The sequence below is a fragment of the Haematobia irritans genome, chromosome 4, assembly GCF_050003625.1.
Source record: "Haematobia irritans isolate KBUSLIRL chromosome 4, ASM5000362v1, whole genome shotgun sequence".
NCBI lineage: Eukaryota > Metazoa > Arthropoda > Insecta > Diptera > Muscidae > Haematobia > Haematobia irritans.
Window position 1 is genome coordinate 211,853,867 of NC_134400.1, and position 24,452 is coordinate 211,878,318.

Consider the following 24,452-nt stretch of genomic DNA (forward strand, 5'->3'; position numbering starts at 1 on the left):
CCCCGCCCGACTTTAGACTTTCCTTACTTGTTTTTTTTTTCACTTTTATTTCCTTAATGTTGAATAAGACTTTATGTTTGATTGAATATAATCTGCATACTTTTTATATTATTCCAAAAATCTGACAAGAACTCAAATGTTTCTAGGTGTTGATATACTTTTGACGCTCATATTAGATGTGATATTTTTTTTTTGTGCATGCAAGAGGGTTGGTAAAATCTAATGAAATCAACTACTGACCACCATCTATGATAAATATTGTACCACAAAATATGGTCTGTGTGGTGTTGACCCTACACCATGAATGCTCATACAAAGCTTCAAATTTAATTTCTTTATTCCTTCTATGCAGTTACTCAGGATTTCTATCGCTTTAATTAATACCACTTAAATTTTACCTAAATTTTATTTGGAGCACACACACACCCTCAAAAAAAATCGCTTCTTTAACATATGTTCCAAACATATTTTGCAGGAAGCACATATATTATTGCATACTGCCGAAACATTAATATGTTTGTTTTATGTGAACATATTATATGTTTGGAAGCATTTTGAGCCAAAAATATTATATGCTTGGAAGAATTTTTCCCAAACACGATTGTGCTCAATCCCTAACATACTCGTAATTTTCACTTCCACGAAATTTTTTAGTTATTGGCACCTTTCTCTGTAATACAAATAATGTTGAAGAAATTATTCACTTTTATAAATTTTTTTAAATTTTACCTTTCGCCTGCACGGAGAATCGAACCGAGGACCATACAGTTTGTAAGCCAACACACTATCCACTGGGCTACGTAGCTGTTATAGTCACCAGTAGATAATTATCGTTTTAAGTTACATTTATATAGCATAGTTTGCAGCGCCCACGAGCCCATGCAAACATAACATTATTTAACAGAAACATACATTTGTTTGCCACGTGGAGCAGTGGTTAGCATGTCTGCCTTGCATGCAAAGGGTTGTGGGTTCCATCCCTGCTCCGACCGAACATTTTTTTTTTTTTTTTTTTTTAATTTACACATTTATATTTATACTATATTAATTTTTTTTAAATGAAACTTCGAAATGTGCGTTATTAAAGATTTATAGTCAGTAACAGTGCTTGATATAAACGAAATTGCCTTATTTTTGGATAAAAACTGTTTTTGTACAAAACTTTAAAATTTGGAAGGAATTCAAAAACTAACAAAAGAAGAACGTGGAGTCGAGTATAAACATACATACATAATTTTATAATATAAACATAAATTTATTTAGGAGTGAACAGTTTTTTACTAGCATTTAACACCATCGCTCTAAAATTCCTTTTATTTTTCTTTAATAATTCATTTTAAAGAAAATAAACTTTTTAAATTGTTTTAACTGTAAAACTCGAACTTAATGCCCGCTTTTATATTTGATGGTGTCCGTCAACTCCTCGTGGACTACTTTTTAATAAAGAGGAACTAAAGTTTGTTTTTTTACATTTTACTGTGTAATTTTTCACTATTTCCTCCTTATTTCATTTTACTGTCCCAACTCTAAAAAGAGTATAGTGCCCTTTCGTTATTTTTATGAAGACCCCTGATTTCTTTTAACGAGCCAAGAAAAAAATTGTGCCCATAATGCCAAAATGATAAACAAAACACATGTCCACACATACATAAAATGCTGCTCTCAAGGCGAAAACATAAGCTGTTTGTTTTTCAAATGTCTATTCTCTTGGTTCAGAATGTCTATTCTCTTTATTCAAATTAAATAATATTTAGACTTAAGCATATCAAATTTTTGGCCTTATCATAAAACAGTTTTCCGAAACAACATACAAGCGGTTTCACAGAAATTGTTCTCTTTTGACTCTTTTGCTGTGTTATATTGATATCTTTCGTCAACTCTCCCGGTTTCCATCTCTATTTCTCTCTATACTCTCTCTGTCGCTTTGAATAAAATATCACAACATATGTATGTTTAGTCGAAATTTGTAAATTTATATATGTTTGTATTCACACATATGATTTTTATGAAACATTGATGCCCCAAACATAATATATTCTAACATATTAACATAGATGTCCCAAACATTTAGTGTTAGTTTAGGAACATTACATGTTCGCACTTAAATATATTGTGGTTTAAAATCGTGCCCGAAACACATTTTGTTTATATCGGATCATATGAAAAACATATTTTTCTAACAGTGCACACTCCACTCACACACATTAAATTCATTGTCTTTGCAGCTATTAAAAGTGACTTTTTTGTGTGTAGTAGCGTTTCCTCGTTTTCGTCTTCCGAAAGGACTATGTCTGCAAAGGTAAGCAAGCAATCAGCAAGCGGGAGGATTAATCAAAAAGTGAAAGTTCTTGCAATTGAAGTCCTGAATGTTTTGGCCCAATAATTGCCTCTAACATGCAATCCTAATACACTTGCCGCATTTCTGGCAAAGCACAAATGGTAAATTACAACTTGTAGCTGTGTCGAATGAATGACTAAAGGAATTCTCCCCTAAAAGTTCCGAATGTTTAAAAATGTTTAAAAATTTACTTGGTCATCATAGTTTTGGATAACAGAACACAATAACAGAATTGGTAACTGCACTGAAAAAAATATTTACATGATATTAAAGATTACACAACCTAAATTTTAGTATGCGAAATTTACAAAATATTAAGGACAAATTTCTTTAAAATAATGAAATTTTAATTAAAATAACCTAACCTACTTTTACTAGGGGTCGTATACCCCTCTATTTTATACTTACAAATAAAAAAGTGATGCGTTTGCAATTTTTTTCATTACACAGCAATTATTGGAAAATTAAAGAAAATTCATCTTAATAGTAAATGTATCTTAAAAATTGTACTTGAGAGTCCTGCTTAGGAACTGTGTGCACTAAACATAAATAATTTATCTATTTTATCTATATTTTATCTATTTGTAGTAAAATAAATTTTTTTCATTAAATTTAGGACACACATTTTGTAAATTTGCGTCTCTCCCTTAAAATCGCATGTCTTTGAACTAAGGCTAATTTTCCTTAAAGTAAAAAAACACTTTTTTTGATTTAAATAAATTGTCCTTAAATTAACTGAAATATTGAAACTTTAGATTTAAGATAAAAACGCTTCAAATATAAACTAAGGCTTATTTTTAGGATTTTAGTTTAAAGTTTTTTTTTTGGAATTAAGAAAGCATTTTTTACCTTGAAGTATCCCTTATAATTTGGATTTTTAAACTAGCATTTGTTTGTACGTGAGTATCTTTATAAATAAACCGCTAAAAGAGAATGACAATTTGATAAATGCGATCTGTATCCTAATTTTAATTTTATTGGTCCTAGATTTAAAGCCAGATAGGTCGCTAAAAAATTTCTTTATTTTAAAGAAGCCGCATCTATGGCTCGGAATCAATTCCAAAATCCTTAAGAAAGGTCAAAATTATTGGACCCAAGTAAACTTTTGTTGGACTAGGGTTAATTTGGCTTTAATAATTATGAAAAATTCCTCAAAACTAATGAAATCGTACTTAAATTTCTTCACTTTTTGTATCTTGACTATAAAACTAAAAAAAATGTTCAAAGATAGGAGATGTTTTTTCAACACTTTATTTTAAAGCAGTTTTGATAAGTGTATGCAAATTTTCGTCTGCTTTAGTTAGCATTGAACTTATTTGTACGGTCATTGAATTTTATACTCACGTTTAGTTTATAACGACATATTGGGAATAAAGAAAATTTCATTGGGCTGCGAAAAAAATTCTCAATTGTTTTTTTGTTTTAATAAACTAAAACAAAATAAATTTGTTTCTGTGTAATTTAAATCGTTTTGACGTAAATGAAAGATTTTCGCTTGATGTTTATTAGCATTCCTTGAGTTTATATTTACCCTTGAAATATGTCTTGCATTAATTCTTATAATATTATTTTTATATTTCTTAGTTGTCCCCTTTTTAAGTTCGAATAGAATGTCCTTTCCTTTTAGATAAACACACGAATGCGATGTCATGCAAATGAATATCAATTCAATACCTTCGGAAAAACAATTCCCACTTGGTTTTTTCTCACTTGAAGAAATTTATGGTCATCCATCTTGGTGGCACGCTATACTTGGCTAGCTATTGCTTTGTATTTCAAAGTAAAACAAAAAGAGAAATATTATTCCACTTTAATGTAAATGCAGGTCAAACTCCCCAAGGAATGTGGTTAGTTTATGTAAATTGTACCACCGTCATTACTACTACTACGGCTACGATAAGTTACAAAAATAACATATTCGAAATGAAAGTATGACCACATTAGGATGGTTGCTTGCATAGAAGGGAAGAGAAAGGGTGAACCAAATATTATGTGCGTAATTAATTGAGACTCACTTTTGAACGTCTAGATTTTAAGAGCAATTTATTGTAATTTCTCATTCCCATTTGAAATATAGATGTTTGCATCATTTATCTAGAAATTTTATCAAGCTTTCTTCATAAAATGATTGCGACAATCATTTTACGTTTACCAAGCAGAGATGCAAACGTCGAGAATCTGTTTTGCGACTAAACAAAAAATGATGAAAAGTCGACCTTTTGTAATGTTGAAATTGGATCAATTGAATTTTTCCAAATTTTAAAAATGTCAGAAGGTCGTATTTTCCATATTTTGAAAAACACAAAAAGTTACCCCAAACTTTTAAAAAGTCCGCAAGGCGAAAAGTCTTTTTTTGTAATTTTGGAAGAGTTGAAAATCGAAACGCCTACTTTTCCAAATTTTTATAAAGTCATAAGGATAATAAGTTCACTTTTCCAAATTTTCAAAAAGTTGACTTTTCAAAATTTTTAAAAGTCGGAAGGTAAAAAAATTTACTTCCAAATTCTAAAAAAAGTTTGGAAACCCCGAAACATCGGGGTTTCCAAATTTTAACAAGTATATACGGCCGTATGTTCGGCCAGGCCGAAGCTTATGTACCCTCCACCATGGATTGCGTAGAAACTTCTACTGAAGACTGTCATCCACAATCGAATTACTTGGGTTGCGGTAACTTTTGCCGATGACAAGGTATCTTAAAACTTCCTAAGACCGTAATATATACCACGTAGTCCATACGTGGTATATATTAAACATAAAATGGCCGTTTAAATACGTATATAATTAAGTTTGACAGAAATAAAATTTTGACAAAGTAAAATTTGGACAAAATTTTCTATAGAAATACGATTTTAACAAAATTTTCTATAGAAATAACATTTTGACAAAATTTTCTATAGAAATAAAATTTTTACAAAATTTTCAAAAAATTTAAAATTTTTACAACATTCTCTATAGAATTAAAATTTTGACAATATTTTCTACAGGAATAAAATTTTGCCAAAATTTTCTATAGAAATAAAATTTGACAAAATTTTCTATAGGAATAAAATTTTGACAAAATTTTCTATAGAAATAACATTTTGACAATGTTTTCTATAAAAATAAAATTTTGCTAGATTATTTTTGCTCGAGTGGCAAGCATGATTATGAACCGATATGGACCAATTTTTGTGTGAATGGGGATCGGCTATATATAACTATAGACCGATGTGGACCAATTTTGGCATGGTTATTAGCGGTCATATATTAACACCACGTTGCAAATTTCAACCGGATCGGATGAATTTTGCTCGTCCAAGTGGCTCCGGAGTTCAAATCTGGGGATCGGTTTATATAGGGGCTATATATAATTATGGACTGATATGGACCAATTTTTGAATGGTTCTTAGAGACTATATACTAATACCATGTACCAAATTTCAGCCGGATTGGATGAAATTTGCTTCTCTTAGAGGATCCGCAAACCAAATCTGGGAATCGGTTTATATGGGGGCTATATATAATTATGGAACGATATGGACCAATTTTTGCATGGTTGTTAGAGATCGGATGAATTTTGCTCCTCTAAGAGGCTCCGGAGTTCAAATCTGGGGATCAGTTTATATGGGGCTATATATAATTATGGACCGATATGGACCAATTTTTGCATGGTTGTTAGAGACCATATACTATCACCATGTACCAAATTTCAGCCTGATCAGATGAAATTTGCTTCTCTTAGAGCAATCGCAATCCAAATTTGGGGGTCCGTTTATATGGGGGCTATACGTAAAAGTTGACCGATATGGACCAATTTTTGCATGGTTGTTAGAGACCATATACTAACACCATGTACCAAATTTCAGCCGTATCGGATGAAATTTGCTTTTCTTTGAGTCTCCGCAAGCCAAATCTGGGGATTGGTTTATATGGGGGCTATATATAATTATGGACCGATGTGGACCAATTTTTGCATGGTTGTTAGATACCATATACTAACACCATGTACCAAATTTCAGCCGTATCGGATGAAATTTGCTTCTCTTTGAGCCTCCGCAAGCCAAATCTGGGGATCGGTTTATATGGGGGCTATAGGTAAAAGTGGACCGATATGGCCCATTTGCAATACCATCCGACCTACATCAATAACAACTACTTGTGCCAAGTTTCAAGTCGATAGCTTGTTTCGTTTGGAAGTTAGCGTGATTTCAACAGACGGACGGACACACTAAAAAAAAAAGCATGCCCGTTTCCAAAGATTTTGTCTTTACTTTAAAAATTTTGGTATTGATTCCGAGCTAAAGACGCGGAGAATACAAGTAAGGATAATTTTAAAACAGAATTCTCTTTTAAATTTGGGTTTTGTGTACTTGCTTCCAGGAAGCAAATTTTAATTTTTCGCTTCTTCAGCTTTTTGTCGTCGTATGCTTTTAAAGTCCTTTAAAAACGAGTTAACGACAACTTTATTTTCCTAATTAAGACTAGACTTTCAGTAGAAATTATGCTATGTTTCAAGTAAAAAACGTCTTTAAAATAACGTTTTGAAAACCATGTCCTATATTTGAACGATTTTTTGCTTTGTAGTCAAGATGCAAAAAGCAACAAATTTAAAGACAATTTCATTAAATTTAAAGAATTTTCCTGAATTATTAAAATCAAATTGACCTTAGCACAAACATTTTTTCTTTCATGTTATGATACCCATTTTTAAGTGAAATCACTTAATTATAAGGACAATACGACTTCAGTGAAAAGTTTATCGACTTTTGGACAAGGATAATTTACATTCGTATTTTAAAGACATGAAATCTTTGACCTCACGACAATATTTTTTTCAGTGCATGCTCAGATCGACTCAGAATTTCACCACGACCCAGAATATATATACTTTATGGGGTTTTAGAGCAATATTTCGATGTGTTACAATCGGAATAACAAAGTTAATATACCCCCATCCTATGGTGGAGGGTATAAAAAGTCGTAAATTTTCAAAAGTACACTTTTCAAAATTTTGAAAAAGTTGAAAACTCTAAAAGTCAAAAAGCCGACTTCTCAGCTTTTTCAAATTTTTAAAAAGTGAAAAACTTAAAAGGTCGATTTTTCCAATTTTTCGGATTCTGTTTACAATCCAGACTAGCAATCAGGAAAAATTGAATACAAACAGAATGTCTCATTGATACTCTAATATAATATTAGGCCTAAATAATTATGGGGCATTGTGTTTGGATTACCCTTTCCAATAAAATTCTATGTCTACGGTCAGCCTACCATTGTATGTATATGTCTGTCTCTGGTTCTTTTACTTTAATAGGGCTCTAAGGACTGTTAAGGATTAAAGGGTGAAATATAATGATTTCATGAAAATTACCACAAATCACTGCACTTTGATGGGGACCAGCGATAAGTTTCTTTATGGGATCATTTTTAATGTAGAAATAACTTTGGGTATTTTCAGCCAAATAGGATTTCCCCAAAGTGAAAATAGCTCCAGTATTAGGTATATCCATGTTTCTGTTGTAGTATCCAGCTGTGTGCTACAAAACGTAGACTCTCGCTGCGTGTAGCCGTATTTAGAATTCTTTTAACTGTTTTTATTCGTTATTCCACATTAACCTTTTGACATTTTACGAAATAGTTAAATTACTTCATGAATAATTACAGGCCTTCAATCGAACACAATTGAATGCATCTTTTTTTCATTTGATTTCAATTCTTTTTGTTATTGATTTTTTTTGTATATTCTGTTGAAACTTTTCTATCAGCACTGAATTAGAAATGATTAAGGACAATTTCAATTATTCCCCCATTGTAATTTTTTCTGTTATTTATTTCTTTTTCATCCAAAAGGTAATCGCGACATTAACTCTTGATTATTCACTTGGTGGGGGCAATTTGGTTTTATAGTAACCCGGTTAAATTGACCATTTATTTAGAGTGTTTTTGTTTTTCATGGAGGATTTTACAATGAACACGCGTCTCAAATATCTGGTCTGGTCACTACAACGGCTATTCTCCAACTGGTCAGTTATTCTCTCACTCACAGGATTCTTGATAGTATTAAAGTACCCCACATAGTTAGTTTATGTCCTGTTTGCTATGGTTTGTATTGTCATCGTAGTCGTCGTCTAGTTCATGCCTAAAAGTATGCTAAGTGTTAGTATTTGCTTGACCGTTATGGGGTATAGTACTAACATTTTCAACTTGCTCTTCTACACACATTTACATACTTGTATATACAGAGAGCTTTGATTTGATATTTTATTCTAATGCACTCTATCGCTATGGTCGATACTCATTTTGTGGTAAGTACTAAATTCAAATGAGTTTTAGTTGTTTGTGTTACTATTGTTGCTATTTAAATAAGAGGGGGCGGGAGGAGTTGGTGAAAAAAAAAATATTTCTTTTATATTCGGTAGAAATCCTATGATTTCATAGGAATATTTTATTTGAATTGTGTGTGTATGTGTTGGTTAATATTGTGTGAAACATATGCCAATTATATTTGGAATATATAAAATTTATATTAGCATTGTTATAAAGGGTGATTCTTTTGAGGTTAGGATTTTCATGCATTAGTATTTGACAGATCACGTGGGATTTCAGACATGGTGTCAAAGAGAAAGATGCTCAGTATGCTTTGACATTTCATCATGAATAGACTTACTAACGAGCCACAACGTCGAATTTTCAGTGAATGGGCCCTAGAAAAGTTGGCAGAAAATCCGCTTTTTTATCGACAAATTTTGTTCAGCGATGAGGCTCATTTCTGGTTGAATGGCTACGTAAATAAGCAAAATTGCCGCATTTGGAGTGAAGAGCAACCAGAAGCCGTTCAAGAACTGCCCATGCATCCCGAAAAATGCACTGTTTGGTGTGGTTTGTACGCTGGTGGAATCATTGGACCGTATTTTTTCAAAGATGCTGTTGGACGCAACGTTACGGTGAATGGCGATCGCTATCGTTCGATGCTAACAAACTTTTTGTTGCCAAAAATGGAAGAACTGAACTTGGTTGACATGTGGTTTCAACAAGATGGCGCTACATGCCACACAGCTCGCGATTCTATGGCCATTTTGAGGGAAAACTTCGGAGAACAATTCATCTCAAGAAATGGACCGGTAAGTTGGCCACCAAGATCATGCGATTTGACGCCTATAGACTATTTTTTGTGGGGCTACGTCAAGTCTAAAGTCTACAGAAATAAGCCAGCAACTATTCCAGCTTTGGAAGACAACATTTCCGAAGAAATTCGGGCTATTCCGGCCGAAATGCTCGAAAAAGTTGCCCAAAATTTGACTTTCCGAATGGACCACCTAAGACGCAGCCGCGGTCAACATTTAAATGAAATTATCTTCAAAAAGTAAATGTCATGGACCAATCTAACGTTTCAAATAAAGAACCGATGAGATTTTGCAAATTTTATGCGTTTTTTTTTTAAAAAAAGTTATCAAGCTCTTAACAAATCACCCTTTATCTACGCGGAACATAATTGAGATAGTTTATCATTTTCTTGTCACTTTTTATTGAAGACATTTCCTTATTATGTATTTAAAATTGAGTTTATTAGTTTTCGAGATGTCCGCATATTTGATATAAAAGTTTACTGGGAAAAATGTTGTAGGTAACAGGTTGGCTGATAAGTCCCCGGTCTAACAAAGCAAAACACATTTTTTTTGTCAAAATTCGTTTTTATTATTCAACATAGTTCCCTTCAAGAGCGATACGATTATAACGACCTTCCAATTTTTTGATACCATTTTGGTAGTAGTCCTTCGGTTTTGCCACAAAATAGGCCTCAGTTTCGGCGATCACCTCTTCATTGCAGCCAAATTTTTTCCCTGCGAGCATCCTTTTGAGGTCTGAGAACAAGAAAAAGTCGCTGGGGGCCAGATCTGGAGAATACGGTGGGTGGGGAAGCAATTCAAAGCCCAATTCATGAATTTTTGCCATCGTTCTCAATGACTTGTGGCACGGTGCGTTGTCTTGGTGGAACAACACTTTTGTCTTCTTAATATGGGACCTTTTTCCGCGATTTCGACCTTCAAACGCTCCAATAACACCATATAATAGACACTGTTGATGGTTTTTCCCTTCTCAAGATAATCGATAAAAATTATTCCATGCGCATCCCAAAAAACAGAGGCCATTACTTTGCCAGCGGACTTTTGAATCTTTGAATCAGCCGACTGTCGATTGGACTCAGGAGTGTAGTGATGGAGCCATGTTTCATCCATTGTCACATATCGACGGAAAAACTCGGGTGTATTACGAGTTAACAGCTGCAAACACCGCTCAGAATCATCAACACGTTGTTGGTTTTGGTCAAATGTGAGCTCGCGCGGCACCCATTTTGCACAGAGCTTCCGCATATTCAAATATTGATGAATGATATGACCAACACGTTCCTTTGATATCTTTAAGGCCTCTGCTATCTCGATCAACTTCATTTTACGGTCATTCAAAATCATTTTGTGGATTTTTTGATGTTTTCGTCGGTAACCACATCTTTCGGGCGTCCACTACGTTCACCGTCTTCCGTGCTCATTTCACCACGCTTGAATTTTGCATACCAATCAATTATTATTGATTTCCCTGGGGCAGAGTCCGGAAACTCATTATCAAGCGAATTTTCTGCTTCCACCGTATTTTTTCCCTTCAGAAAACAGTATTTTATCAAAACACGAAATTCCTTTTTTTCCATTTTTTTCACAATAACAAAAGTTGCTTCACAAAAGACGCTCTATCTCACAAACTAATTGGCTTACAGACGTCAAATTTTGACACGAATCATTCGAAGGTTGGTACTATATAAAATTAATATGAATTTAATACTAGCAACGCCATTTATGTGTCAGACCGGGGACTTATCAGCCAACCTGTTATTAAACAAAAAAAGGCCGATTAAATACGTAAATAATTCAGTTTGACAAAATTTTCTATAAAAATAAAATATTGACAAAACTTTCTATAGAAATTTTCTGTAGCAATGAAATTTGACAAAATTTTCTATAGAAATAAAATTTTGACAAAATTTTCTATAGAAATAAAATTTTGACAAAATTTTCTATAGAAATAAAATTTTCACAAAATTTTCTATAGAAATAAAATTTTGACAAAATTTTCTATAGAAATAAAATTTTGACAAAATTTTCTATAGCAATAAAATTTGACAAAATTTTGTATAGTAATACAATTTTGACAAAAGTCTCTATATAGTAATAAAATTTGGCAAAATTTTCTATAGTAATAACATTTTGACAAATTTTTTTATAGAAATAAAATTTTGACAAATTTTTTTATAGAAATAAAATTTTGACAAAATTTTCTATAGTAATAAAATTTTGACAATATATATAACTATATATAACTATAGACAGATATGGACCAATTTTGGCATAGTTGTTAGCGCCCATATACTAGCGCAATGTACCAAATTTCACCACGTACCAAATTTCAACGGGGTCGGATGAATTTTGCTCCTCCAATAGCTCTGGAGGTTAAATCTGTGGATCGGTTTAAGTGGGGGTTATATATAAGTAAGACCGGTATGAACCAATTTTTGCATGGATGTTAGAGACTATATACTAACAGCACGTACCAAATTTCAATTTTGCTCTTTCAAGGAGCTCCGGTGGTCAAATCTGGGGATCGCTTTATATGGGGGCTACATATAATTATGGACCGATATGGACCAATTCCTACATAGTTTTCAGAGACCATATACTAACACCACGTACCAAATTTCAACCGATTATATATAATTAAGACCGGTATGAACCAATTTTTGCATGGTTGTTAGAGACCCTATACTAACAGCACGTACCAAATTTCAATTTTGCTCTTTCAAGGGGCTCCGGAGGTCAAATCTGGGGATCGCTTTATATGGGGGCTACATATAATTATGGACCGTTATGGACCAATTCCTGCATAGTTTTCAGAGACCATATACTAACACCACGTACCAAATTTCAACCGAATCGGATGAATTTTGCTCATCCATGAGCCTCCGGAGGTCAAATCGGGGGATTGGTTTATATGGGGGCTATATATAATTATAGACCGATGTGGACCAATTTTTGCATAGTTGTTAGAGATCGTTATTCTCATACTTACACCATGTATCAAATTTCAGCCGGATCAGATGAAATTTGCTTCTCTTAGAGGCTCCGCAAGCCAAATCATAGGATCGGTTTATATGGGGGCTATATATGATTATGGACCGATGTGGACCAATTTCATGTTTATTAAAGACCATATACTAACACCATGTACCAAATTTCAACCGAATCGGATGAAAGTTGCTTCTCTTAGAGGCTCCGCAAGCCAAATCTGGGGATCGGTTTATATGGGGGCTATACGTAAAAGTGGACCGATATTGACCAATTTTTGCATGGTTGTTAGAGACCATATACTAACACCATGTACCAAATTTCAGCCGCATCGGATGAAAGTTGCTTCTCTTAGAGGCTCCGCAAGCCAAATCTGGGGATCGATTTATATGAGGGCTATATATAATTATGAACCGATGTGGATCAATGTTTGAATGGTTGTGAGAGATCAGATACTAACGCCATGTACCAAATTTCAACCAGATCGGATGAATTTTGCTCCTCCAAGAGGTGCCGGAAGTCAAATCTGAGCGTCGGCTTATATGGGGGCTATACGTAAAAGTGGTCCGATATGGCCCATTTGCAATACCATCCGACCTACACCAATAACAACTACTTGTGCCAAGTTTCAAGTCGATAGCTTGTTTTGTTCGGAAGTTATCGTGATTTCAACAACAGACGGACGGACGGACATGCATAGATTGACTCAGAATTTCACTACAACCCAGAATATACTTTATGTATACTTTATGGGGTCTTAGAGCAATATTTCGATGTGTTACAAACGGAATGACAAAGTTAATATACCCCCCATCCTATGGTGGAGGGTATAATTAAAATAAATTTTGGTTCTCATTTTTGCTCATGAAACAATATAAAACACCTTGAAATAGGCCGTAGTCAAAATGACGAAGGATGACCGTCATACACAAAATAAGGATGACTTTCCAGCGTTGACGGAAGGACGCAAATTTCAAAGATTCGTGTCCTAAATTTAATGAAAAACATTTTAATAAAACATTATGAACTTTATTTCAGTTAAAATTGAATTATTTAAAATAAATATAAAAGAATTTTTAATATTGTGTATGTTTCGTGTCTTAAAATTTAGATTCCATAATTTTTTTTTTCATATAAGGTCAATATTTTATTCAGTGTATCAAGATATTTTGTTTCAATAGTGTAAATGTGTGGCTTTGTTTGCTTCATATTGTGGGAAACATAATGCCTGGAATGAATAAAATAAATATTATTAGTGGTGTTATATATTATGAGCATAATTGTCATAATAACCATTATTTTGCCAATCAATGCGGAACACATATCCTTATTATGAATTTAATATTGAGTATATTACTTGTCAAGATGTCTGGGTATTTGATATAAAAATTTACTGAAGGAATTATATGGTATTATGGGGAATTTTCATTCTAGTAGTAGTAATCTACTTACTGCAATTACCCTCTTTGAATAAGCTATAATAGTGTGATGTGCAGTTAGGTTTAGAGTTTGTAATCAGAATAAAAAATAGAAGTATTTTAAAATTTGTACATGTCGGTTAATCAACTCGTTCTAGTAAAGTATGAGCACGCAGGGAAGAAGCTTTATTGTCACGATCATATTCGAAGAGTACAATAATATGGTTGGGCACACCTTTTCACAGAAAGGAATACAAGTAAATATAGTAGTAAGTTCGGCCGGGGCGAAAATACCCACCATGAATCAAATATAATAGTTTCCTTTCAAAATTTCATGGGGGTTGGTGATAGATATTTTCCCAAGCAGGGGCCAAATCACCGCATTCGTCATCGAGTTCTGTTTCGTATAGAGAAACATTTCGATCGCATTAAATTTTTGGATCACCGCATTCGATCGTAATTTATTTTGTCTACTACTTTTTTTACATTGCTGTAAACAAATTGAAAGAGAGTAGAATTTCAAAATAATGTTTTGTTATCAAATTATGTTATTTCTGAGATATTTATATTGTTTTTGTGTGTTAAAATATATGTGTAAAAATATATTATGAATCCAAGTGTTTTTTTTCCTCGTTTTCGGATTCAGACGATGAGTACAAAGTGGCATTAATAAGGAAAAATATTCGTGACAAAAGCAGTCCTTTAGCATTGCCTGAAGTAGAGTAAGAGTAAATTGTGTTTTTAACATCCATATATTTAACAGACGTTTTCATATGTCAAAAGAAGCTTTTAAATATGTTCTTGAAAAAATAAGTTTTTCCCTAAATGCAAGTAATATATTTTCTTAAATGAATTTTGCCAAAATGGAATAATAATTACATTTTCACCAACTTTTTTTCTTTTTGTTTACCTTTTTTCTGCTCAAAAATCACTACATACTTCGTTTTCGATAGCATGCTACCTATCGTGTTCAACTTGGAGTACACGCAGAGAAGAAACATGATTGTCACAATCATATTCGAAGAGCAAAATAATATGATAGGAGCTATTTTTGCGGCGACCATGTAACATTTTAACCTGCAACCATGTTGGCTCAGTGAACATGGTTCTAAGAAAAATGTAATTGTCCTCATCTAAAATGTTATTATATTGATAAAAAGAATTTTGTTTGAATGAAAAGACAATGGTCACGATTTAAAATGTTATGGTATTCATTAAAAATGTTTTTCTCCTAGTTAAAAGAACATGGTTACAACCTAAAATGTTTTGATCTTTATGAAAAAAACTTTTTTCATCGTCGAAAAAAGGACGCCACTTGAGAAAAGAAAACACAAAATTAACTTTATTTATTTGTTTTTATTTATTTATAAACTAATTCATTGTTTATTTGTATTTATAATGCCGTTCAAGCAAACATCATATATTTTTACACACTCTATTTTATTTCAATTTCAACAATAAGTAATTATTCCATATTTACATCGTGCGCATCAAATGTACAAACGCAGACATCATGTAACTGCAAATAAAAATAAATGATACCATATAGCAAAATGCAGAACAAAAAACAGGTACATTTTTTCAATTACACTTTCCTTTTTGGTGTTCACATAAAACCACGTGCCACTTCTGAATAAATAAATTAAAACAAAACACAGTAAATCCGTATTCTCCGTCCATTCCAAGAAACAATCAAACACGACTGACGCGCAAAATGAAAATCGTGTGTACCTGCTCAATGTTTTTATAAAATTCTTTTCGCTGCAAACAAGTTAAAAAAATTAAATGGTCACGAAAAAAATGTAAATGGTCTTTATGGCCATGTAATGGTTCTAGACATGTCTATACTGAACTTATAAAAATACTTTTTTCCCTGTAAAAAAAGTAAAAAAATTGAATGGTCAGATACATGATTTTCCCGACCATTTAATGGTCTCAAATTCTATTATTTAAATGATAGAACATGTTTGCGGCATTTGAGAACCATTCAAATGCTTATTGCCACCATACATTTTTCTCCGCTCGAAAACTATTTTGACAAAGACAAAATACATGGTTTTCGCGGCATTACATGCTCTAGATAAGCATTAAATGGATGCGGCAACCATGTCCAAACATGGTTTTTCTGTGCGTGTAGAAACAATTCGATAACGACTGCGGTGATCCGTGTAAACTACATTACGAAGACGAAGTACTTGATTTCGACTGCGGTGATTTGGCCCCAGATCAGTTCAACCAGTATGCTTCCCACAGATAAATGTAAAGATTTTACCTATGAAGACTAGATCAGTTGTGAATTTATAAGAACCATTTTTTGTTTGAGTTTTAGAGGAATCATAAACATCTCTTGTAAAGGGTGATACGGTCAAAATTTGGTCAAGGGAAAACGCGTGTAAATCAATGAAATCGTTTATTTAAAAAATCAAATTAAATTTCTTTTTCAAGTTCAATTAGTATAAAATTCAGGAAAAATATTCAGTTAGGCTTTCGCTTTTCCAAATACGAATTGCCGGGCCTCACGCTTGACACCTGCCATCAGATTTTCTACAGCCACCTTGTCCACCTTCTTCGCCGCAGAAAGCCAGTTTGCCTTGAACTGCTGCTCGTCCTTATCAGTTTTTTGGTCTTCTTTAGGTTCCGCTTGACAATAGCCCAGTATTTCTCAATTGGGCGGAGTTCTGGCGTGTTGGGAGGGTTCTTGTCCTTGGGAACCACATGCACGTTGTTGGCGGCGTATCACTCCATGGCCTTTTTACCGTAATGGCAAGATGCCAAATCCGGCCAAAACAGTACGAAACAACCGTGTTTCTTCAGGAAAGGCAGCAGACGTTTATTCAAACACTCTTTCACGTAAATTTCTTGGTTGACAGTCCCGGAAGCTATGAAAATGCTGCTTTTCAAGCCACAGGTACATATGGCTTGCCAAACCAGATATTTCTTTGCGAACTTTGACAGTTTTATGTGCCTGAAAATATCTGCTACCTTTTGCCGTATAAAACTCCTGTCCCGGAAGGTGCTTGTAGTCGGCTTTGACGTAGGTTTCGTCGTCCATTACCACGCAGTCAAACTTCGTCAGCATCGTCGTGTACAGCCTCCGGGATCGCGCTTTGGCCGTCGTTTGTTTATCATCGCGATTTGGAGTCACTACCTTCTTGTAAGTCGATAGTCCGGCTCGTTTTTTGGCTCGATGCACGGTTGTAGACGATACACCCAGCTTATTTGCGGCATCTCGGAGAGAGAGGTTAGGGTTTCGCTTGAAACTACCGGCAACTCTCTTTGTCGTCTCAGCGGCTTCCGGTTTTCGATTTCCCCCCGAACCAGACTTTCTGGCTGTCGACAAACGTTCCCCAAACACTTTAATTACATTTGTAACGGTTGATTTGGCAACTTTTAGCGATTTTGCCAGCTTTGCGTGCGAGTAGCTCGGATTTTCGCGATGCGCGAGCAAAATTTTGATACGCTGCGCTTCTTGCTTGGACGACATTTTGACAACTGAAGAGTGAATTCCAAAATCAAAATAGGAGCAACATTCTACATACACACACCTTCAAAATGAGGGGTGTTCAGATTTTTTAAATGCAAAATTGAAAGAAATACGTCAAGTTTATATTGACCAAATTTTGACCGTATCACCCTTTAAGTGCAAGAAAATGATGAAATAACGCCTTGATTTGAAATCTAAAATCTGTGAATTTTCATCCCAATTATTTAAATGACTACGAGAAATAAAATCTGGAAATGTTGCATTCAGTTTCAAGCAACTTTCGTGATCAGTGCGCCTTCTATACCCTCAATAAGTGAAATCGGTCTATATGGAGGCCCTACCAAATGGACCGATAAAACTAAATCATATACACTTTGTTATGGGTCTAAAATGCTAGTATATTTTCAATTTGTGGCAAATCGGATAAAAACTACAATTTCTAGAAACCCTAGGAGTTAAATCGGAAGTTCGGTGTAATGGGGGCTATACCAAAACATGGAAGGATACACACAGTATTGAGCACATTTAATTGTAGTTCTAAAGGGTGGTTAAAACTTCAAGGGCCGATGTTGATTTTGAATAAAACACAAACTATTTAGGAAATTATTGTAATTTTTTTTTATTATGATATATTGTTATTACTCAATTATGTATGGAACAAAATATCGGCCAAATGGGCGCCGCGATCTCGGTGGCACACCTTCATCCGATGGTCCAAATTTTCGATGACGCTGAGGCATAATGGAGGTTCTATGCCGTTAATGTGCCGAATTATCTCATCCTTTAGCACTTGAATTGTTGATGGCTTATCGACGTACACCTTTTCTTTCAAATAACCCCTAAGAAAAAAGTCCAACGGTGTCAAATCACATGATCTTGGCGGCCAATTGATATCGCCATTACGTGAGATAACACGGCCATTGAATTTGTTGCGCAAAAGAGCCATTGTTTCGTTAGCTGTGTGGCAAGTGACACCGTCCTGCTGAAACCACATATCGTCCACATCCATATCTTCCATTTCGGGCCATAAAAAGTTCGCTATCATCTCACGATAGCGAACACCATTCACAGTAACTGCCTGACCGGGCTCATTTTGGAAAAAATACGGCCCGATGATGCCGCCAGCCCATAAACCGCACACACAAAAAAATTTTTTTCTGATTCAATCACTAAATTAATTGATCCAATTAATTTTTTAATTGAAATGTCTTCAATCACGAAAATGATAGTATCAATCACAGTTTTAATTGGGCATAGAAAAAATTCTTGATTAAAAAATTAATTGATTTTTTCAGCAAATTTCAATTAATTTTTTAATTGATTCAATTAAAAATTTAATTGATGTTGATTGCAAAACTCAATTAATTTATTAATTAAAAAGGTAACTATATTTAATTACTTTCTGAATTGGCTTAGAGTTTTTATTTGGATTAACAAATGATTGTTTGAAATACATTTTTAATTAAAAATTAAAAAAAAATCAGCGCTTTTTTCAACTGAATTAGTCTTCCGAATTTGATTAAAAACTTAATTGTATAAACTAATTATTTAATTAAAAATTTTAAAATTTTCAATCATTGACTTAATTAACTTAACGTTTCTATCATGATTAAAAAGTTAATTGTATCAATTAATTTATTAATTGAAAAAATTTTCAACTTCAATTAACTTTTTAATTGGAAATATTTTGGTGATATTTTTTTCTGTGTAGTATAAAATAATAACACTATATATAAATTAAGACACTATCTTGGGATCGAATTTCATAAATGACATATCTAAATTAATTATACATATTCCAAATTGATTAAGAAAATTAGTACTAGTTTGCCATTACACCAACTAATTTAACTAATGCCCTGTTCCTGTATATCGAAAGGAACCCCACCCCATTCGAAAGAAAGGCAGTCACTCGAATTCGAATGAATTTGAGTTTCTCTCTTTCGAATGTTAACAAAGTTTTTACTTTTTTTTTCCTTGACACATATTGTACATAACAGGTTAGCTGATAAGTCCCCGGTCTGACACATAGATTGCGTCGCTAGTATTAAATGCATATTATAGAGTACCAACCTTCAAATGATTCGTGTCAAAATTTGACGTCTGTAAGTCAATTAGTTTGTGAGATAGAGCGTCTTTTGTGAAGCAACTTTTGTTATTGTGAAAAAAAATAGAAAAAAAGAAATTTCGTGTTTTGATACAATAATGTTTTATGAAGGGAAAAAATACGGTGGAAGCAAAAACTTGGCTTGATCATGAGTTTCCGGACTCTGCCCCAGAGAAACCAACAATAATTGATTGGTACACACAAGAATTTTTTTTCTGATTCAATCACGAAATTAATTGATCCAATTAATTTTTAATTGAAATGTCTTCAATCACAGAAATGATAGTATCAATTACAAAATTAATTGAAGGTCAATTAAAAAGTTAATTGATCCAATTAAAAAATTAATTGATACTATTAATTTTGTGATTGATTTTTGTTTCAATTAAAAAATTTGTTGAATCAATTAAATTTTTAATTGAATATTTTTTAAAACTCAATTAAAATTTTAATTGGAAAAATTTTCATGAAATTTTTTTGTGTGCACCAAACAGTCACTCTTTGTGGGTGCATTGGTTTTTCGACTATCACTCTTGGATTCTCATTCGCCCAAATGCGGCAATTCTGTTTATTGACGAATCCACTGAGGTGAAAATGTGCCTCATCACTGAAGATGATTTTCTTCGAAAATTGATCATCCACTGTTGCCATTTCTTGAAACCATTCTGCCCATTCACGACGTCCATGGTTCAAATTGAGTAAGTCTGAAATAGAGAAATGTCAAATAAAATTCGGAAAAAAACTTGGCGTTTAGGTGTGGTTCACATTCAACATCGGCCCTTACAATTTAACCACCCTTTAGAATCTAGACCCCAAATCGGAGGGCCGGTTTATAAGGGGGTTATATCAAAAACTGTACCGATACTCACCATTTTCGGCACACCTCTTTAAGGTCCTACAATACCTCTAGATTTCCGATTTGAGGCAAATTGGGTAAAAACTACGGATTCTAGAAGCCCAAGAAGTAAAATCGGGAGATCGGTCTATATGGGGGCTATATCAAAACATGGACCGGTACTCACCATTTTCGGCACACCTCTTTATGGTGCTAGAATACCTCTAGATTTCCAATTTTAGGAAAATCGGATAGAAAATACACTTTCTAGGCATCCAAGCAGCAAAATCGGGAAATTGGTTCATATGGGCGCTATACCAAAACATGGACCGATAGGCACCATTTTCGGTACACTTTTTGATGGTCCTAAAATACCACTAGATTTCCAATATCAGGCAAATTGGATAAAAACTACAGTTTTTATAAGCCCAAAACCCCAAATCGGGAGGTCGGTTTATATGGGGACTATATCAAAACTTGGACCGATATAGCCCATCTTCGAACTTGACCTGCCTGCAAACAAAAGATGAATCTGTGCCAAATTTCAGATGAATTTGTGCCAAATGATCAAGAATATATATACTTTATATAGTCGGAAATCGATATTTCGATGTGTTACAAACGGAATGACAAACTTATTAACAGGTTGGCTGATAAGTCACCGGTCTGACACATAGATGGCGTCGCTAGTATTAAATGCATATTATTTTTATATAGTACCAACCTTCAAATGATTCGTGCCAAAATTTGACGTCTGTAAGTCAATTAGTTTGTGAGATAGAGCGTCTTTTGTGAAGCAACTTTTGTTATGGTTAAAAAAAATGGAAAAAAGGAATTTCGTGTTTTGATAAAATACTGTTTTCTGAAGGGAAAAAATACAGTGGAAGCAAGAACTTGGCTTGATAATGAGTTTCCGGACTCTGCCCCAGGGAAATCAACAATAATTGTCACAATGGACTGAATAGTCTAAGTGAGCCTGAATCTTAATCGGGCTGCCACTTTAACCTAACAATAATTGATTGGTATGCAAAATTCAAGCATGGTGAAATGAGCACGGAGGACGGTGAACGCAGTGGACGCCCGAAAGAGGTGGTTACCGACGAAAACATCAAAAAAATCCACAAAATGATTTTGAATGACCGTAAAATGAAGTTGATCGATCGTTCCTTTATCTTTAAGGCCTCTGCTATGCCTTAAAGATAAAGGAACGTGTTGGTCGTATCATTCATCAATAATTGGATATGCGGAAGCTCTGTGCAAAATGGGTGCCGCGCGAGCTCACATTTGACTAAAAACAACGTGTTGATTCTGAGCGGGGTTTGCAGCTGTTAACTCGTAATACACCCGAGTTTTTCCGTCCGATATGTGACAATGGATGAAACATGGCTCCATCACTACACTCCTGAGTCCAATCGACAGTCGGCTGAGTGGACAGCGACCGGTGAACCGTCTCTGAAGCGTGAAAAAAACTCAAAAGTCCGCTGGCAAAGTAATGGCCTCTGTTTTTTGGGATGCGCATGGAATAATTTTTATCGATTATCTTGAGAAGGGAAAAACCATCAACAGTGACTATTATATGGCGTTATTGGAGCGTTTGAAGGTCGTAATCGCGGCCCCATATGAAGAAGCAAAAAGTGTCGTTCCACCAAGACAACGCACCGTGCCACAAGTCATTGAGAACGATGGCAAAAATTCATGAATTGGGCTTCGAATTGCTTCCCCACCCACCGTATTCTCCAGATCTGGTCCCCAGCGACTTTTTCTTGTTCTCAGACCTCAAAAGGATGCTCGCAGGGAAAAAATTTGGCTGCAATGAAGAGGTGATCGCCGAAACTGAGGCCTATTTTGAGGCAAAACCGAAGGACTACTACCAAAATGGTATCAAAAAATTGGAAGGTCGTTATAATCGTTGTATCGCTATGTCGAACTATGTCGAATAATAAAAACGAATTTTGACGAAAAATGTGTTTATCTTTGTTAGACCGGGGATTTATCAGCCAACCTGTTATACCCCCGTCACCATTCTATGGTGGTGGGTATAAAAATTGTTTTAAATGTGTATGACTAAATTGCTTCACTTAAAAATCGGATCCCAAAAAGTTTCTCACTTTTGTTCTTTACTGTAAATCATTTTGAGTACCAAACCTCATGGCGAAATGTTAAGTTATGGTCTCTTGGAAATTTGCATATGATTGCAAAGCTATTTTTGTTTTGTAGTTTTTCCTTGCCAATGTCCAAGTTGTTGCATTCCACTTTATGGTTTAGATAAAGGATACCAGTTCAAAACTCCAATATAAAAGAAATTAAAACAATTGGTAGCCAGTATTTGTTAGTACTTCCATATAGGCTCAAGTCGCCAGAGAGTAATAGAAAAATACAATTACACACACAGCCTAGACACATTCTATCACAGTGACAGCTTTGGACAATAAAGACTGCAATAACCTTTGAAGTCTCCATTATTAAAGGACATTGTCCTATAAATGGAGAAACTCAAAATAAAAGTGCCAGCTTTTGAAATGTTTCAAATTTAGAAATAGAAGTGAGTGTTGTTTTTACGAGAGTTGGTGTACTTTGATTATTTGAATTATAATTTTATTTGAATTATAATAATTTGAAATATAAATGTTGATGAAGACGTATTGGTCTACGAAAAAATAAAATAAATAAATAAAAGACATACATAAAACATTTGTTTGATGATTTATAATAAAAATAAAAAAAAAAACATTTTTGTGCTATTTCTTTTGAAAACTAGCTAATTCCACGAATCCAAATCTTTTTTAAATCAAATGGTAGTAAAATATATTTTTCTGAGAAAATGATAATTTTAATATTAAACGATTTGTATTAGGTCATCTAATTCATGTTCAAGAACTTTCGAGGGTGTACACGTACGTCTACAATATGGAAATTTTCCAAATCCAATAGGGAAATTTTCCAAGTAATTTGGCGAAGAGTGCGTTGCCCAACATCCTAACATTGCGTTTACTTTACAAACAGTTTCCTCTAACCCTCAGCTACTTTATGTATGGTAAAGTTAATGAGACGGATTTCTCACAGTAGGATTCAATTCAGCGAATTAATTTACATATCCATCTCTAATGACAAATCAAAGTGAGAAATTCGTCTTATATTAAGGAAAAAAAAGAAGGACTCATTAGCAATTTTATTATTCCTCGAATTAAATTTCTTTTAATTAAACATAATGAAATATCACACTGAAAAAAATGTTGTCGTGAGGTCAAAGATATCATGTCTTTAAAATACGAATATAAATTTTGCCTGGCATAGAAGACGCATTTCTCTAAAATAAAGTTATTTTCCTTGTCCAAAAGTCGATAAACTTTTCAATGAAGTCATATTATCCTTATTATTAAGTGATTTGACTTAAAAATTGGTATCTTAACATGAATGAAAAAATTTATAGGCTAAGGTCAACTTGACTTTAATAATTCAGAAAAATTCTTTAAATTTAATGAAATTGTCTTTAAATTTGTTGTCTTTTTGCATCTTGACTACAAAGCAAAAAATCGTTCAAATATAGGAAATGTTTTTATTTTAAAGAAGTTTTTTACTTCAAACATAGCATAATTTCTACTGGAAGTCGAGTCCTAATTTGGAAAATAAAGTTGCCGTTAACTCGTTTTTAAAGGACTTTGATAGCATATGAAGAAAAAAAGCTGAGAAAGCAAAAAATTAAAATTTGCTTCCTAGAAGCAAGTACATAAAACCTAAATTTAAAAGAGAATTGTGTCTTAAAAGTATCCTTACTTGTATTCTCCGCTTCTTTGGCTCGGAATCAATACCAAATTTTTTAAAGTAAAGACAAAATCTTTGGAACCGAGTATGCTTTTTTTCAGTGCATGATAGAATGGAGCTTGAAAAAAAAAAATTGGAGCCTAACAATGAAGCAACAAAGCTTTGTAATAATTTTTTTATAGAAATGAAATTTTGAAGAGTTTTCAATAGATTTTTTTACGAATTTGTTTATACACTGAACAAAAAGCATGTCCGGTTCCAAAGATTTTGTCTTTACTTTAAAAATGTTGGTATTGATTCCTTTTAAGAAACAATTCTCTTTTAAATTTGGGTTTTGTGTATTTGCTTCTAGGAAGCAAATTTTAACTTTTCGCTTTTTCAGCTTTTTTCTTCATATGCTATCAAAGTCCTTTAAAAACA

At 33.6% G+C, this 24,452-nt stretch overlaps 2 protein-coding genes across 3 annotated transcripts in view; one reads left to right on the forward strand and one right to left on the reverse strand.

Annotated features, from left to right (window-relative positions):
• The window catches only part of LOC142236531 (uncharacterized), a 35,536-nt gene extending 27,223 nt beyond the window's left edge, over nt 1-8,313 (reverse strand). Inside the window, exon 1 of the mRNA XM_075307768.1 lies at nt 7,686-8,313. Within this exon, the coding sequence (XP_075163883.1) occupies nt 7,686-7,824 (139 nt within the window). The 5' untranslated portion in view covers nt 7,825-8,313. The remainder of the gene's footprint in view (nt 1-7,685) is intronic.
• Nucleotides 1-24,452, forward strand: part of barc (RRM1_TatSF1_like and RRM2_TatSF1_like domain-containing protein barc) — an 89,301-nt gene that overhangs the window by 28,072 nt on the left and 36,777 nt on the right. Inside the window, exon 1 of one of the 2 annotated variants that reach the window (XM_075307771.1) lies at nt 8,518-8,619. The exons of the other annotated variant lie outside the window; for it this stretch is intronic. Coding sequence (XP_075163886.1) covers nt 8,584-8,619 — 36 coding nt within the window. The 5' untranslated portion in view covers nt 8,518-8,583. Of the gene's footprint in view, nt 1-8,517; nt 8,620-24,452 lie in introns of those variants that run through there. 2 annotated transcript variants of the gene reach the window in all.